This window comes from Lonchura striata, chromosome 9 (genome assembly GCF_050655825.1).
Source record: "Lonchura striata isolate lonStrDom1 chromosome 9, ASM5065582v1, whole genome shotgun sequence".
NCBI lineage: Eukaryota > Metazoa > Chordata > Aves > Passeriformes > Estrildidae > Lonchura > Lonchura striata.
In genome coordinates, this window is record NC_140711.1 from 3,633,000 (window position 1) to 3,646,957 (window position 13,958).

Here is a 13,958-nt window from a genome sequence, read left to right on the forward strand (position 1 = left end):
GGCAGCCGCGGGCAGCCGCGGGCAGCCGCGCCCGCCCTCTGCCGAGCGGCGCCGAGCGGCGGCGGGGCGGCGTGCGGGAAGATGTCTCCCCGCCGCCCCGGAAGCGCTCGCGAGGCGCCAACATGGCGTGGCGGTGCTGGGCCCGCGCCGGGGCTCCCCGGCCGCACAGGTGCGGCGGCGCGGAGGGCACGGGAGGGAAGGGAGGGGAGAGGCGGCCGGGGCGGGCGGTGCTGACGGTTCGCATGTTTGCCCCGCAGGCTGGCGCTGCTGCTGCTGCAGCCGCGGCGCGGGTTCCGCCGGGCGCGGCCGCGGCCCGAGGAGCCCCCGGCGGCCGCGGCCGAGGCGCGGCCCGCCCAGCCGCCGCCGCGCCGCCGCCTCTGCCCGCCGGCGCCCACCGCGGCCGCCGGCCGCCCCTCGCCGCGCCGCCTGCTGAAGCCGCTCCTGTTCGCCGTGGGGGTAAGTGGCTGCTGCGGGCCGGGTGCTGTGCCCGCTGAGGGGAGCCGGCCCGTAAGGAGCGTATTCCAGCTGTCCCAAAGGAATGCTTCCTCCGTGGGCTTCGCTTCTCAGCCCCTCAAAGCTAACGCAAGGTATTTGGCCAAATACTGTAGCGTTATAATGAGCTAATACAAAGTAACTTGAGCTAAATCGGTGAAAATACGGTAAAGGGATCCTACCTTCATTCAATTTCGGAGAACTTAGTAATATCATTGAGGAGTATGTGAACCTTTTTGATAAAGCATCGTCCCGTGGCACTGAACATTCAGTAAACCTGAGGAAATGGCCTCAAGATGCACAAGGAGAGATTTAGATTAGATATTAGGGGGGAAAATACCAGAAGAGGTTGCAAAGCATTGAAACAGGCTGCCGAGAGCAGTGGTGCAGTCCCCATCCCTGAAAGTGTTCAAAAAACACGTGGATGTGGCACTCGAGGACATGGCGAACTCAGTGGTGGTGCTGGTTTGACATTTGGACTCATGCTCTTAAAGGTGTTTTCCAGCCGTAGGGGCTGTGCCATGCTGTCAGTCCCGCTGGTCAGCGGTGCCACAGGTCCCGTTGCTCGCATCCCTCGGGTGTGGCATTAGCCCGGGATGCCCTTGTGGCAGAGCTGAGCCTTTGTCCGGTGTCCCGCAGTTCACAGGCTCGGCCTTCGGCTCCGCCGCCATCTGGCAGTACGAGTCGCTCAAGTCGCGCGTCCAGACCTACTTTGAGGAAGCTCGGGCGGACTGGATGGATAAAATGCGGCCGCAGAAGAGAGGCGACTTCAGAAAGCAGGTACGCGGAGCCAGGCCGGGCTGCTCGCACAGGGCGGAGCCCTGCGGGACTGCGAGGCACATTCATCTCCTCGTGTGAGCGTCATTTGTACAACAGATTCTTGTCCTGGTTTTTCTGATTTGGAACTTGCAGAAATATTGCCTTCTCAAAAAGTTACAGTAGATAAGTTGACTTGCAAGGAAAACTGATAGAATTAGTTCTAGAGAACTGTTACTCAATAGTCACTGCGAAGGTTATAGTGAAATAATGGAGAAATATATAATCTTCACCCAGAACTGCAGGAAAGACAGGTCAGTAGTAGGAATTTGTTAATTTAAACTAGGTATCGTTTGCTTTTTCACCATAAAAAAAAAACCAACAAATGTTCTTGCATTATCTTAAGTGCTCTCAAAAGTGAACATGAATTCCCAGAGGACAGAACTAGATTAAATTTTCAGTCTTATGCTTAAGGCTTTTTAGTGCTCTGGCTTCTGAAATGAATTTGTATTTTCAGCCTCTAAACCCTTAAAAATACAAGGTTTTAAAGGGTTTTTTTACTTTTAAGAGCTGACATTTCCACACAAGTACTTTTGAGTCAAGTACCTTTGAGTTTGAGCAGCGAGAACAAAGTAAGTGCTGCAAGATTTGTTATAAATTTAGTTGGCATCCCAAAAGTATCAGCCATTTAGTTTTTAATTTAGTATACTTAAAACTAACCTAAGCATTCATGTATGTTTGTATTTGTTTCAAGGTTACTACTGGCTTGTGATAGACCAGGCTTGATACTCTTTCAGGTCTTCTCGTGCAGGGGAAGTAGGGCTGAGCTGGAGCTGGAGAGGCTGGGGATCCTCTTGAGGATACACAGGAGCTGTTTTTCTAATGTGCATGGTGCTCACCAGCCCTGCTGTGGAAGTGGGCGTGTGGGATAACCCTGGTGGGCAGCAGAGCTCCATGTGGCTCCTCGCTCATGGCCCCCACAAACCCCCGGTGGGCTGGGGGAAGAAGAAAAGCAAGAAAACTTGGGAGTAAAGTAAAATAAACACCAAAGAATTGTTTAGTAAGTGTGAGAAGAGAGAAGAAAACAAGTGATGCATAGATAGTCACTCACAATCTCCTGTGGAAAGACCATTTCCCAGCCATTTCATGAGAAAAATATGCTAAAGCTCCTGAATCCCGTCTTCTGGGGGATGCCATTATTTGGTAGGGACTATCTCTGGTTAGTTCACATCATCTGCTTGTTGGTGTCCCCTTCCAGCTTGTTGCAACCTGCAGCCACAGAGTGAGAAATGCAGAAGATCTTGATGTTGTGCAAACACCATTCACCAGAATGTAGAACATTAGTGTGTAATCAGTACTGTCCTGGTCAAAAATCTAAAACACAGAACCATGTATAAGCTGCTAGAAAGAAAATTACCTTTATACCAGCATACTTTCTTGCTTGGTGTATATGCACTGCAGGGGAGATTGCAATCAGCACTTAATATTTTTAAATAATTATGTCTTTATACTTTTGTTTTCCTTCAAAACCTGAAGGGGAAGATCTGGTGATTAGATATCCAAAAAAGAAAACTAAACTGCCCTGTTGTTAATAGGCTTAAACTCCCAATCCCCATCTTCAATGGGTAAGTTCTATTTCTAAGAGTTCAGGATTCCCCCTGTTGTTTCTGAGGGTCTATAATTGTTGTATTTTAGAAAAATTATGTTTGTTCTGTGTTCTTATACTGAAGAATATCCTCTGCCAGAGAATTAAACAAAATATGCAGTGAAGGTGTTACTTTGATATCATATAGTGAATACTTTGTTTCATACAGCATTACATCCCCTGCTTCCAACCTGCAGATAATTTTTTATGACATTGTCCCCATCAATATGCTTGGAAGGTCATTGAGGTATGCAACAAAATATATGTCCCAAATTATTACAAAAGCTGAGGAAGGGAAAGGGGGGTGCAATTTGTCTGTGGACTGACTGCACTCAAAATAAACTTTTTCAGGGGTTTTAAACTTGGAGGAGGGCTGGGTGAACTGGACGCAAGGGGGAATGGATTCCACATCTTGTGAGCCACCTCTGCAAAAGTGATCCTGGCAAAAAGTGGAATCACTCAAAGGTGGGTGGTGTGATGTTAGACAGCATTAGGGTGAGGCTTAGTCGAGGCAGGATTTATGCTAACTTTGGCTAATCTGCTAAAGTCAGCATTATGGGCTAGATCTTTGTTTATTGCAAGCAGGGTAAACCCACTGGAGTTGTGCAAAAGGATGTAAACCCATTCTTTTTGGAGAAACTCTTCATCCATATTGGGGTATTTTTTGAAAGGGAGGGTAGATAGCTGTTCTTCAGTAAGGAAATGTCAACTTGAAAAGCTAAAGCTATCAGAAGTAAAGAAAATTGAAACCAATTTACTTCACAGATTTCAAACAAATGCTTTCCATTCTTAAAAACATATAAGCTTTACGTGGCTATTTTTGAAATTGCAAGTGCTTCATGGTGGCATTGATGGACAACAATTCTGTTCCAGGTTAACAGCTGGTGGAATAACCTGACTGAGGGTCAGCGGACTGTGACAGGTTTGTGTTAGCTTACAAGTATTAGACATTCACAGGAAGAGAAATATGGCAAACAGGTACAGTATATTTAAACAGATGGCTTTCATACCATGTTTAGGTTGTTGGACACAAAGCATGTGTAAATTTACACCTGCACATACACTATTTCTGCTACCATTCCTTCTCACAAACTATTTTTTGTGTGCCTTAAAAAAGTTCCTGTGCATCTGTGTGTGTGAGTGTGGAGGATTAAGTAGAATCCTCCCCCAGCAAAAATTTGCGCACAAATTATGAAAAACAGCAAATGCTTTTAGAAGAAATAGGTGGATATGTGCCACTGAAATGTGCGACTGAAAAATTCCGTAGTAGTTACATATTTGCAGTATGCCATGTGAAAAGTAGCAGAAAATTAGCCTTTTAGCTTTCCTTTGGTTACAATGTAGTTTTGATTGGTTAGCCTAATGCCAGCTGAAATCCCTGAGATAAATGTAATGTGTGAAACAAAATTCATGAGAACTTGATTTGAATTCAGTAGTTGAGCCTTATATCCCGCTACATATTCTACATTAAGTATTTACTGAATCTGTATTAGTAGGTTGTTAGTGTAAGGTTACTTAAATGCCATTTAACAGTTATTTTCACCTTTCATGTTTCCAGCTATTATAAAACATTTTAAATACCTAAATGCTTGGACAGAAGCAGAGAAGGCACTTTAAACAAGAAATAATACATTTTCATTATGTTTCAAATAATTTACACTCCTACTTAAAGTAAGATAGAAATAACATCTGTGAAGTAAAAAGCTGTGTGTTTGCTGTCTCCTAAAGGTCACTAACCCCTAGCAATGCCAATTCAACTTTACAATTTTCTTAAAACCAAAACTCCCCCCCCAGAAATGGACAGGACGTGTACTGTGTATTTGTATGGTTCCCCCAGTCTTCTCCTCTTGTGCACTTAAATGCAACTGTGCAGTAGATTGGTGGCATTTGGAAATAAACAGCAAGAGGGGCAGGAAATGGGACCTCTTAGCTGGCTCCTGTTTCATTGATTCTGCAATAGAATATAGCACTTTGAAACCATAGCTTGAACCTTCTCAGCACAGGTCTTTCTGGACTGTTGGACTTATTACACTGTATGTTAGAACAGTTGCAATTAAATGTCATATTTTTGAAAGACTTACACTACATGAACGTAGCTTTCAGTATTTTTCATTGCTTTTTCTAAACTGTGTACAAAGTAAGAAGTAGATATTGCTTTTAATGGAATTATGAAGAAAAAGTACAGTTCTACAAGCTGCCTTTATAAATGCTTTCTTTCAGTAAGCATTATGGTATATTACAGTTGCAATTTGCTTTCATACTTTCTTTTCCCCTCTTCACAGGTATTATAGCTGCAAATGTCTTTGTATTCTGTTTGTGGAGATTGCCTGGCATGCGACGGATTATGTTTACATATTTCACCTCAAATCCATCCTCCAGTAAGTGAACAATAATTTGGGTGGCTTTCCTACACAGAGATGTAACAGAATAATACTGCAGAAGGCTCAGCTGGCACATGGGTTACTTAGATCTCCATCACCCACAAGCAATCTCAGTCGTGCCCAAACACATTATTCCATCTAGGCAGAAAATGGTTTGAGGGGAAGAATGTTAGAAGTAATGGATCTGATTTTTTGAAGCAAACACAACTGGTACTTTTCTAAATATTGTAACATCAAAACTGTTGCCTGCTATGTGGCCTTTTCCTGCATGCAGTGGCATGCAGCTCCTGCTTGAGTAAAGCTGAGAGGTGCTCTTCCAAGTGATATCAGCCAAACTGCTTTCTGGACAGAATGCAAATCAAGCCACTGAGTGGAGGAAAATAAGCTGTACTGCATAGTGCCATTCATAAACTAGACTCAAATGTAATTATTTCCCCCCTTTAATGTTCTGTGGGCTGCAGATAGAACCATCATCAGTCATGTGCATCTATGCTTTCATCAGTAGACAAGGATTAGAATGGAGGTTGTGTACAGAGTCCTTGTTTCAAAGCTATGCTTTCAGTCACATTAAGAAAACCCAAACAAACCCAAGCACTAACTTGGCTTTCACTGTGTGTGAAATGTCCTGAAAATACTAACCTAGGGAAAAAAATTAGTAATATTTAATGCCAGAAAAATGAGGTTTCATTTCTACAGCAGAGAAAATAATTAAAGAATTAAAAGGACAAGGAGACAAATGTGTTTGCAAGGTACTTCCTGCTACCGCTTAATTTCTGCTGAAAATGTGGAAACTCAACCAGTTCCCCCACGCACTCCAAAGCTAAAGATATCTGCTACCCAGATCTGAGCATGTCACCCCAAACACTCCTGTTTGAAATAATGTTGACCTTCAAACCTGCTAATTGGCTTGTGTGCATTTTCAAGGCTGCCATTTCAGTGAGAACTAGTAGCTTTTTCAAAAAGGAAAACTATTTTTCTGAGTTCATCTTTGTTGTAAATTCATTTTATATGGCTGCTCATGTATTAAAAATCATTCACCATATACACATATAAATTAAATACCTTTTTTCTTTTTCAAAGCATAGGACACATGTCATAAGATAATGTTTTTATGAAACAATCCCCTGTTATTACAGCTTCCAGATCTTTGGGGTATATGTTCTACCTTTCCAAAAGGCATTGCATGGAATTTTAAATTTATTCCATTGCTGGGTTTATTTCCTAGCTTGTATTTGAGAATCTAGGCATAATTATCGTAGTGTCTCTTGATAAATTTCTAGTCTGTATGATGTGTAAATTGAAGCAAATTAAAATACTGGCTTTATGTGCATTGCTTTTCTCTTTTGTAGGAGCCCTGTGTTCTCCCATGCTGCTCTCTACGTTTAGTCACTTCTCTCTCTTCCACATGGCAGCAAATATGTATGTTCTATGGAGCTTTTCCAGCAGCATTGTCTCTCTTCTGGGCTGTGAGCAGTTCATTGCAGTATATCTTTCTGCTGGTAATGTTAAATATATTTATATTTACAACACTTAAAAAATATAAATATGTGTTCATACAAGTAAAATGTGTGCTTGGTTAATAGCTATATGATGACAGATGGCCATTGTTCAGTCCCACACATTGCTTTATACTAAAGGCAATACTACTTTGCTGTCATACAGATTTTTTGGTGGGTTTAAGATACTGGGCTTTGAAATATGATAAAACCATATCTGGTTTTAATTCCTGCTTTACTACCAAAATAAAATAGCTCTTAATACAGTCTCTTGGAAATTTTGTGACAAAAGATGACAGTTAATTTGTACTTATTGATGGTGGTCTGCATTGCTGCCATCATTTCCAGTAGTAATTTCTCTTTTTCAGGGGTTATCTCCACTTTTGTCAGTTATGTTGCTAAAATGGCCACGGGAAGGTTTGAACCGTCCCTTGGAGCTGTAAGTATCTTGGAATATGAGACACTGATCATGAAGCCTGCTGTATTCTTTCGCCTCTTTAAAAGCCAAGAGTGTATCTGGGGTAATGGAAATTAGAAAGGTTTACCAAAAGCAAGTAACCAGGTATGAACTGGTTCTCCTGTGCAACAACTTGCCTGTTCTTCTGATCTGTTACCTCTGCTGCAGCAGCTGCCCAGAGCCAACACCACTTAATGCTGAGAGTTGTAAATGAGTCCTGAACAGCAGGAGCTCTTGTCCCTGAGCAGATCAGTTATGTAACTTTTTATTGCAAAAAAAGTATTTTGTAATTGCGTAGCAGTCTTCTCTAATTAAAAATAGAATACTTTGGAAAGAGATAATGGAATCAGACAATCAAACTCAGCATGTGATCCCAGTGGAAGTTGTAGAGCATGCTGTGCAGGAAGGGCAGCACTCCTGCCAGAAGTCTCACCCGATTAATGATATGAGACAGGCTGAGGAGTTTCTGCAGCTGCCAGTTCTTTCCAAGTGTTTTTAGTAGTAGAATGTTTTAAAACACTTAACTTGCATTAAATTTGAGGCTAACCTAGACATTTGCCAGGTTTAAAGGCTTAACTTACTATACGAAATAATTTTGATAAAAGCCCAAAGTCATAGTATTCTGTTAGAATGAAAAAAATACTTAGTTGTGCTGAAGTTAGAACTTTCAGAAATGCTGTCTGTGTACTGTCCCTTTGCCTTATGAATGAACTGTATCTGGAGCAAGTTACTTTCCCTTAGTCTTACTGATCTGAACTTACTGAAATTACCAAACATTGCATTAATTTGCTGCATTCAGAGCCTTTCCATTGAGATATTTCAGGGATACAAAACCCCATGGTCAATTCAGTACAGTCCAGGGAATTATTTATTTCATTGACAAAAGATTTTTGTTCCTGTCCATCTGTTATTTTCCTTGGTTTTGTACAAGCTTCAGAGTGTTTTGCTTCATCAGATGTGTCTATGTTTGATTGATACATATTAGATTTCTAGGGTTTACTTGGGAAAAAGCATGTTTCTAGAAATCATTATCTTAAATTCAGGAGTCTGTATTTCTTAATTATATAAGAGGATTTGAAGGATGTTTTCCCCCAGTATTTATAATTCCAAATATTGAAATTAAATAATGGTGTCTTGTTTTTTAGTTTGTTTTTTTTTTTTTTTTTTGGAACTTTTCTGTGTGCTTTGTACTTTGAGGTTTACCACAGGGCTGCATTTGAAAATAAAAGCCAAAAGGAAAACAGGTTCACATGCAGAAAAATATATTATCCTTTATGTAATATCTTAGCTTGCTTTGATGTGTTTCCTGTATTTCAGTCAGGAGCTATAATGACTGTCCTTGCAGCCGTGTGTACGAAGATGCCAGAGGCAAAACTGGCCATCATCCTTCTTCCGATGTTCACATTTACAGCAGGAAGTGTAAGTGCCTTTGAACTTCAAAGAAATGCTACTCTCAAAACATTTTCCTCCTCCCTCTTCAGTATCTGAGCATGTCTCCTCTTCCTCTGTGTTTCGAAGCTGTTGAATTTATTTTGAAAGAGAAGAGGGTCCATGGAATCCCAGAGATCAATTCTGAATTGTTGCAGCCTAGCAGAGTCATTACAACAGAGTGTGGTGAATTCAGAATTATCCTAAATTCCATCCTCCACGGGTCTGTTTCAGATCTAATCCCAAGAAGTCAAAGAAGTTGGGAGGGAGTCAGGTTCACCTGTCTGAGGAAACCTACATACACATCCTCTTCTTTCCGATGGGTGGTATTTTTATAGCAGCACTTGAAACAGGCTGATGTAAAACTGCTACGTGGTCTTTAAAGAAAAATGTATCAAGATGAGAAACACAGAATTTCACTTCTCAAGATTATATTCCAACCCTGGAGGAACATTTGCCTTCTCGTTTGCTATCATCTTTTGATACTTTTAGGAGCACTGTTGGAATTAGAAGTAGGCTACTGAGACTTGTCTTTATGTGTAGTACTACAACTTCTTTTTTTGTTTCATTAAGTTCTTTTATGCACATCCACTGCCACATTTAAGAAAAGCTTCTCATGTATATCTTAACTTGCTTTAATAAGTTAATCATGTTTGGACCACTACTTAAAGGTGTTTTACTGCTTAAAGCAGTTGAGCCAGGTCATTCCAAGATCATGAGATTTAATACTCTTTGTAAGTGAAGCTTATAGGTTTGAACAAACATGCTTAGATTTAGCCTTCATGTTTTTGGAGTTTTTTTTGCATGCTACGCTTTAACTGCATCTTTCTTTAAAAAGGTGGCCAGGGTGGAAATATAGGTAGAGCCATGAGAGCATTGCCATGAGCAAATGCTCACTGCAAAACAAGAGCAATATCAGCTATTGCAGTAGAAACATTGCAATGATTTTGGCCTGAGTATATAATTGTATAATAGCTTATCTAAACTTTACAAACTCCTTTAATCTACCTTACCTATACTGTAATGGGCTTTCAAATTAAACAAGCTAGTGTAGCAATGGAGCTTCTATTCTAACACCTATGCTTAAGGAAAGAAATCCTGCCTAAAGTACCATTTCATCCTAGCATTAAATCCTAGAATTAGAGAATGAGAATGTTGCAGTTACATATTTTGTGGTGTCTTTTATAGCATGTAGTCTTTCAAGTAATTTCTGTTTCCTCCTGACCCACGTTTGGAATGTATGTGTAGCTTTAGAAATTAAGATTGGAAGAGACTGAGTGTTAAAAAAGGACATTCCCACCCTGAGATTAAGCGTTTAAATTAAAGAACACATTCCCACCCTGCACTATTCTGTAGCTGCTCACATCTGTATTTTGACAGCACAATACAGCTGGGACTGAGTCACTTGTTTTAAAAAAAAAATTTACAGTAATTTCTTTGATACAAAATCTATAGGATGTTTTTTGATTCCAAATTTTTGCTCTGTGCTAGAATAGAAAACTGTTATCATTGGCCATTTTATGCTGTGACTGATCTTGTCCATTCCGTGTTCTCTCGTTTCTAGGCTTTAAAAGCCATAATTGCATTTGACACTGCAGGGCTTGCTTTAGGCTGGAGACTTTTTGACCATGCTGCACACCTTGGGGGAGCTCTCTTTGGAATGTAAGTCTGTATTTACTAACTCTGTTGTGTATTTAAATTAATCCTGTATTTTTCTCTTTCTATATTGCTGAAGTGTGAGGGTTTTTCTATAAATGTGTCTTAACTAGCAAGGAGTACAACTCACTGTTACTCTTTTAGTGCTGTAAATTTTTATGGAAAAATAAAAGTCATTGTTCACTGAAAGTGTTGAGCTGAACTGCCTTAGAATCATGGATTAAATGTCAGGTGGTCTGTAAGCTGGGCTGGCTGTTTCTGTCCTGCACTTGCCAGCACATTGAGAGAGTCACAGGGCAGAAAAGATTCTCACAAAACACAGACTGGACAAATTGAAACAACTTTAAAGAGATAAAAAAATGTCTTTGTGTCAGTGTTTTTCCTCTAATTGCCAATTTACAGAGAGCCACAGAGTTAATAAAAGCTTAGGCCAAATTCCTATGAGCAGCCTCAAGTGCAGTTTTCTCAGTGTTGCTGTATTGCCTTTGTGGGAACAAATTAGTAAATTAGTTCTTCCTAATTAGGAAGAACTACTAGAAACAAGTTTATAGGAAACAGTCCTGTATTGTTCCATGTTTGAACTACATTGAATTTTTCCCCTTCTACCCAATTGCACACCTATTCCTAAGTGCATTTTTTAGTATTTTAGGTAGGCATTTGAAAAGAGATTTCACTAGGCCAGACTTAAAGGCAAACCAACTTGTAGACCAAATTGTTTCCTATTTCTTGGCTTTGGTGTCAGTAAGTCCTGTGCTGTACAGTCTCCCTTTCTCCCTGTCTCTGGTATCACAAATGCATCTGATGTAGTCTTGCTGATTCATAACTGCTTTCTGTCCTGATGGATCTGAATCAGCTTGTTCATTGTAATGAAGGAGCAGTCTGCATTGGTAAGGTTCACATATTAAAAGAGGGTAGCAGTTGCAGTAAAAATGATCTGGAGTTGGCAAGTTTCTTGCTTTCCCCACCTACATATGTTTTACCTGTTTGTTCTACTCAGTGATGATTTTGGTCACTTCATCCTAAAAGAGAAAGGGCCTTATTTAGGACCTATGTTGAATGACCAAAGTATTTTCTATACATTGCCTCCCACTTTAGAAAGTAGCTGTATAATTTAAAGGGATGGCCAGTTCACTGGCTGCTGGCTCACAGAAAAGTGCTTTTGTTCCTCAGGATTCAGGTGTGGAGTTGGGCTTGGGAGAGAACCTTCCACCAATTTCCATGTGATTGTTTCCCCTCCTGCCTCTCCACCATAACCTCCATTGCTTAATCACTTATGTTGATATTCATGTATTAGCATATAATTGTCTGTGAATATAAACAAAGCTAGAATACTTTGATAGATTAATCTTTAGGTGCATATAGAAGAAAATTCATCTTGAATGGAACATGGTTGTTCTTCATGGGGCAGTTGTTATGTATATAGAGGAAGAAAGAACACTTTCCCTTGGTGTTGTCAGTAAGGATCAGCACAAGCAACAGAACTGTTTTAACAGTCTTAGAAAGGCATAAAAAATTATCTCCCTTTAAAAGTAGAAATCACAAAAGCCTGAAATTAAAGGCAGGAAAACTGTTCATTCTCAGGACTGAGACAAACGAGAACAACAATGTTAACTGTTTGGAGTCAAGAGAATGAGTGGCTTACCTGCTGTTTTCCAAGCACGTTGTTCCTTGTGCCTTAGTTTATCTTGTCTCTTATACTGAATATTTCCTTGATTTCAGGCTCAGCCTGTTTTCCCTCAGATGCAGAGGGAAGTCACAGTTAACTTTGACTTTCTTTCCCAGGTGGTATGTGACTTATGGCCACGAGCTCATATGGAAGAACAGAGAACCACTGGTGAAAGCTTGGCATGAAATGAGGACAAAGAACACAGGAAAGGGAGGAGGTGGAAGATCTAACTGATTCTAATCCTAGATTACATGTGCCCAAGTGGTATCTTACTTGAAGACATGGGATTGGATTGGTTTTGAAGGTTTTTTTGCTACTCCACATTAAGCCTCTAAGGAGCTGAAGTTTCTAAAGTAACAAAATTATGTTACAAAAATTCATATCCATAGAAAATGAACTCTGACAAAGGTGGAACAATAAAGGTTTTTATTCTATTGCTTTCTGAGATAACAGTCTGCATTACCTTTTTAAAGGTGGAATAAAACATGTTTTTTCAATTAAGTTACCTAAATCTTTGTCAAAAAAAATTTAAAATTGGGTGCAACTGGTTAATACTTAAGAAGATAAAAATTTTTAGAACTGAGGAAGTTAATGGATCACACACACCCCCAGTGTCTGCCAGACAAATACAAGGCGCGTGCTTTCCTAGAAGGGAAATGGAACTCAAATAAGGCTAATATGGTGAAGTGGTTTTTATTGTTGAAATTATTGGATAAAGTGAGGCAATGGTCTTGTTTGATTTGAAACTTGAAATACGTGAAGCAATACTGGATTGTTTGCAAAGGCTTATGTACTGGTTTAATGGTCCAGCTTGTCACTTGTGCTTATTCGGCTTATTTCTGTTGAATTCCAACAAGCTTTTAGATGTTGTTAGATTTTCCTACAATGACAAACCAGAACTCCAACAATATCCTTTTTATAATTACATGCAGGGGAAGAATGACATACTGTGTTTTTTTATATTCTACCGAGAGTTACACTGCTTTCTGTATTCTTTCACTGCATTGATTTGCAGGTGGGGTAGAGGGGTATTCATTAAGCTGTACTGTATTGTTACTTTTCTTTAAGGTTTTTCTAAGAATTTTAAACCTGTAACATCTGGCTCAGAGTCTGCCAGTTGTAGAAAATAAGCAAAAACAGATGAGGTGACCGAGATGAGCAATGCTGTAAACAGAAGTAACTACTAAAGTAAACCTGAGCGTAGTACCATGACCAGTGTTCCTATTTCACAAGTAAAAACTGGATTTGGGGTATGCTGCTGCTCTGTGCCTGTCATGCAAGGATGGTTCTGAACCCATTGCAAAAGGCTTAGGCATCTGCCCAGACACAAGCTGGTGGGTTCCAGCCCTTTACTCTTTCCTGTCAGCTGAGTTAGTCCTTCCACATGGACTGACCTGCCAAAGAACATCTTGTGTTTATAAGAAGCAACTTTGAGTGTGTTTTTACTTTACAGCAGGACCTCACATATAATAAATTTACTGTGGGGAAAGGGAATACATAATGCTAAGTGGCACCAGTTTTAATAAATGATGGAGTACATAATTGGTGTAGACTCCCTGTCCCAGGCTAGTGCTTATTTAGTTTTTTTTTTTTTCTTTAGAAAAATGAGACACTTGAGGATTTGAAACTTCATGTGCCTGGCAACATAAATGCTTAATAATTAAGGAGGTGGAGTACCTTATGTTACCAAATATTCCTTTGCTCTCCTGAAGTTTTCTGGCTTTCAGTTTCCAGTCTATCACTTACTCCACTTTCCTGCTCTGTGCTGTGGTATTCTGGCCAAGCCTGTTATTTCTCAGAGCTTCAGCCACAGTGCAGCCCTGCCTGCAGCAGAGGGAGGGCAGCCCAACATGCAGCGAGAGCACAGCACAGCCACAGAGAAGCCAGCAGCAGCAGCAGCAGCAGATGATGGCCTCTGAACAGGCATGTCCTAAGGGAGCGTTTCATGCCAGGGGAGCTCAAAAGCCATACCTCAGACTAC

At 40.6% G+C, this 13,958-nt stretch overlaps 1 protein-coding gene across 6 annotated transcripts; it reads left to right on the forward strand.

The window, feature by feature from the left end:
• The first annotated feature begins 337 nt into the window (after positions 1-337).
• PARL (presenilin associated rhomboid like) lies at positions 338-13,519 on the forward strand. Of its 6 annotated transcripts, none has more exons than XM_085586997.1 (10): positions 374-456; positions 1,132-1,272; positions 3,245-3,358; positions 3,767-3,815; positions 5,176-5,271; positions 6,624-6,773; positions 7,139-7,209; positions 8,545-8,646; positions 10,220-10,317; positions 12,094-13,519. In XM_085586997.1, the coding sequence occupies exons 5-10, from the start codon at positions 5,226-5,228 to the stop codon at positions 12,209-12,211; spliced, it is 585 nt and encodes a 194-aa protein (XP_085443123.1). In that variant the 5' UTR covers positions 374-456; positions 1,132-1,272; positions 3,245-3,358; positions 3,767-3,815; positions 5,176-5,225; the 3' UTR covers positions 12,212-13,519. The 6 variants fall into 6 exon arrangements, with proteins under 6 accessions (XP_021411456.3, XP_085443123.1, XP_085443125.1 ...); XM_021555784.4 differs by having other exon boundaries at positions 414-456; positions 3,767-3,871; XM_021555781.4 differs by lacking the exon at positions 3,245-3,358 and having other exon boundaries at positions 338-456.
• Positions 13,520-13,958: the final 439 nt, after the last annotated feature.